We start from the raw sequence: 3,287 nt of genomic DNA on the forward strand, positions 1-3,287 counted from the left end.
TAAGCTGATCAAACTGACTTATAAGCATTTTTTGCTTATCTACGCGTTTGGTAAAAGTAAAAGTGCTTATAAGCCAAAAACCATAAGTTGGTCTCCCCCAACTTATCAAATTTCAGCTTATAAGCACTTTAGGTTTGACCAAAATATTTACTATTTTATCCCTAAAATAATTCTTTTTAAACAACTCTTCGTATACCCAGTTCTTCAGCTGTTTATTATTAATTTCAGCACTTTTATCCAAACACGTAACTGCTTATTTTTTAAATCTGCTTCAGCACTTAAAAGTGTTTTTCTAATGTTTATCAGCTACTTAAATCAGCTAAGCCAAACGGGCTCTAAATCTGCCCTGCCAATACTCCTCCATGTATCACTCTTTGATGTTTACACAAAACTATATTAATTTATCATAGTTATTGATTAATCATGATTATGTATGAATTCTATGTGTAAACGAATATTATGGTGGATGTATTTATTAGCTTAGTGTAAATTAAGCACATGTTGCAAATAAGTTTTTACCGTAATCTTAATAGTCCCTTGTCGAGGAATCTCCGTAAAACATGTAATCAAGAAGGTTAAAGATACCCCACTCGTTTGGTTTAATTACGCCAATTTCCCCGGCTTTTCTCTCTTTATAACATCCTCCATTTCCCTCTCTTTTTTTCCCGTCCCAGCCAAAGCTACTCCTTGACTCTCTCTTTTCTTAATTCTCTCACTAACCCCACCTCATAAGCACTTTCCACCTTTGAGAAAAAATACATGGCCATCTCCTCTTTTTCTCTCCTTTTCCTCCTGCCCTATCTTCTCTTAGTTCCTCCCCATTTTGCCTCTTCTACCTTACAAAATCCCCAATCTGTTGTTGATCCAGTACATAGGTTCATTTTGCCTGTCTCACATATCTCTGTATTTATCTATTCTGTTTCTTGGTGGTACATTATATATATGCTCAACAAGTTTTCACATTTTCTTTTATTTTTGCTTTCTTTGCAGGAGTATAAACAATGCCTCAAGGAGGAACTTGGGCTATCTCTCTTGTGGCACGGGAAACCCTATAGATGACTGCTGGCGTTGTGATCCCAACTGGGAAAAGAACCGCCAAAGGCTAGCTGAATGTGCTATTGGCTTTGGCAAGAATGCCATTGGCGGCAAAGACGGCAAGATTTACGTGGTCACCGATTCCGGCAACGACGATCCGGTTAACCCTAAACCGGGCACTCTCCGATATGCTGTCATTCAAAACGAGCCATTATGGGTCATTTTTGCTAGGGACATGGTGATCCAACTGAAAGAAGAACTTATTATGAACTCATTCAAGACTATTGATGGAAGAGGAGCTAGCGTTCACATTGCAGGTATTCTGATATAGCTTATATATTCAATGAGTTCAACTGAATGTCCGAATCTAATATTTATTCTGACTTATGTATGAATGATAACTAACATTTTAACAAATATTGAATTTTGTACCTATAATTTGCAAAGTACGTACGAGAAACGTTAAAGGTTAACTTATTAATTTAAATTTTGAATTCGTCGTTGCAGGTGGACCATGCATAACAATACAATACGTGACCAATATTATAATCCATGGAATTCACATACATGATTGTAAGCAAGGTGGGAATACTATGGTGAGGAGCTCTCCACAGCATTATGGGTGGAGGACTATATCAGATGGTGATGGAGTATCCATTTTTGGGGGGAGTCATATTTGGGTAGACCATTGTTCCTTGTCAAATTGCAAAGATGGTTTGATTGATGCTATTATGGGGTCCACTGCAATTACCATTTCTAACAATTACATGACTCACCATGATAAAGTTATGCTGTTGGGACACAGTGATTCCCATGTCCAAGACAAGAACATGCAAGTAACAGTTGCCTTCAATCACTTTGGAGAAGGCCTTGTCCAAAGAATGCCAAGGTAAATATATATATAAAAGCAAAAAGCTACTTTATACTTGTCTTGAAATCAGTTAGGAAGCAAATTTAATCTATGTTATAGGATTAGAATTTAATGAAAATTGTTGGTTTTTTGAAACATGTAGATGTAGACATGGTTATTTCCATGTGGTGAACAATGACTATACTCACTGGGAAATGTATGCTATTGGTGGGAGTGCTAATCCCACCATCAATAGCCAGGGCAACAGATTCCTTGCTCCTGATATCAGATTTAGCAAAGAGGTAATTAACTTTCAATTTTAGCAATTATAGTCTTGCTTGTGGATATATTATTGTTCACAACATGACAATTTTATGTATTATTATTCGCTGCATTATAGTCCTTGCAAATCGTACGACCCTTAGAGTTATAAATTATTGGAACTATATATATAGGTGACGAAGCACGAGGATGCACCAGAAAGCGAGTGGAAGAAATGGAATTGGAGAACAGATGGGGACCTAATGTTAAATGGTGCATATTTCATTCAATCAGGAGCTGCAGCCTCTTCAAGCTATGCCAAGGCTTCAAGCTTGAGTGCTAAACCTTCCTCCTTAGTAACCTCCATTGTTTCCGGTGCCGGCGCCCTTACTTGCCGGAAAGGTTCCCGTTGCTGATTGGAGTATTATTTCCTAACATCACAAGAAAATTGACTTATATTCTGGTCTTCTTTTCCTAAAATTTAGATTTAAGAAAAAGGGTGTATTGAAGGAAATTGAAGTGAGGGTAGGAAAAATGGGAACGAGAGAAGACACATTATGTAATCTTTTCTATTTCTTTTTTTCTCTTTCACCTTTTTTGACTTGATTACTAAATACAACCTCTGCCTGCTATTCTTAGCCACTGGGACTTACTGATCCCCTTCTAACGAATGCATGTCTACAAGTGTTGATTTACTTCAATATAATTAAATGAATTATTCCATCTACATCAATTTATATGTTATACTTTACTCTCTTTTTTTTGTATGTTATTAAAAAAAATGTTACTTTAATTTCTATATTTGATAAATGTTTAACCCCAACATTTCACATGGCATGTTTAATACCAAAAGATTTAAGGACAATTTGATATATTACATGTATTAAATTAAAAGATTCAAGGACAATTTGATATATTACATGCATTTTTAATTTAATATAACAAGAATAAGAAGTATTCGTTATTTTTCTTAAACTCCGTGTTCAATTAAACTGAAACAATTAAAATTGTCGGGGTGCTATATTTGAATCTTCAGAATGCCTTCTCTGTCATTGATTATTATGTTGCATTGACAATTAGCTATACTAATGCATATACACAAAAATGGTCCAAAAGACAAAAGATAGATAACATTGGATTG

The 3,287-nt window shown here is 35.4% G+C and overlaps 1 protein-coding gene across 1 annotated transcript; it reads left to right on the plus strand.

Moving 5' to 3' along the window:
• Positions 1–669: 669 nt before the first annotated feature.
• On the plus strand, positions 670–2,873 carry LOC104236026 (probable pectate lyase 18). Its single transcript, XM_009789871.2, has 5 exons — positions 670–875; positions 991–1,352; positions 1,543–1,924; positions 2,049–2,187; positions 2,341–2,873. Exons 1-5 carry the CDS (start codon positions 760–762, stop codon positions 2,560–2,562), a joined length of 1,221 nt encoding a protein of 406 aa, XP_009788173.1. The 5' UTR covers positions 670–759; the 3' UTR covers positions 2,563–2,873.
• The last annotated feature ends 414 nt before the right edge of the window (positions 2,874–3,287 follow it).

Source organism: Nicotiana sylvestris, chromosome 6, assembly GCF_000393655.2.
Source record: "Nicotiana sylvestris chromosome 6, ASM39365v2, whole genome shotgun sequence".
Classification (NCBI taxonomy): domain Eukaryota; kingdom Viridiplantae; phylum Streptophyta; class Magnoliopsida; order Solanales; family Solanaceae; genus Nicotiana; species Nicotiana sylvestris.

Coding starts and splice junctions, on each gene's coding strand:
- LOC104236026 (XM_009789871.2), top strand. CDS start 760: ATGGCCATCTCCTCTTTTTCTCTCCTTTTCCTCCTGCCCTATCTTCTC. Junction 1,925..2,048: donor CTTGTCCAAAGAATGCCAAG/GTAAATATATAT, acceptor TGAAACATGTAG/ATGTAGACATGGTTATTTCC. Junction 2,188..2,340: donor ATATCAGATTTAGCAAAGAG/GTAATTAACTTT, acceptor CTATATATATAG/GTGACGAAGCACGAGGATGC.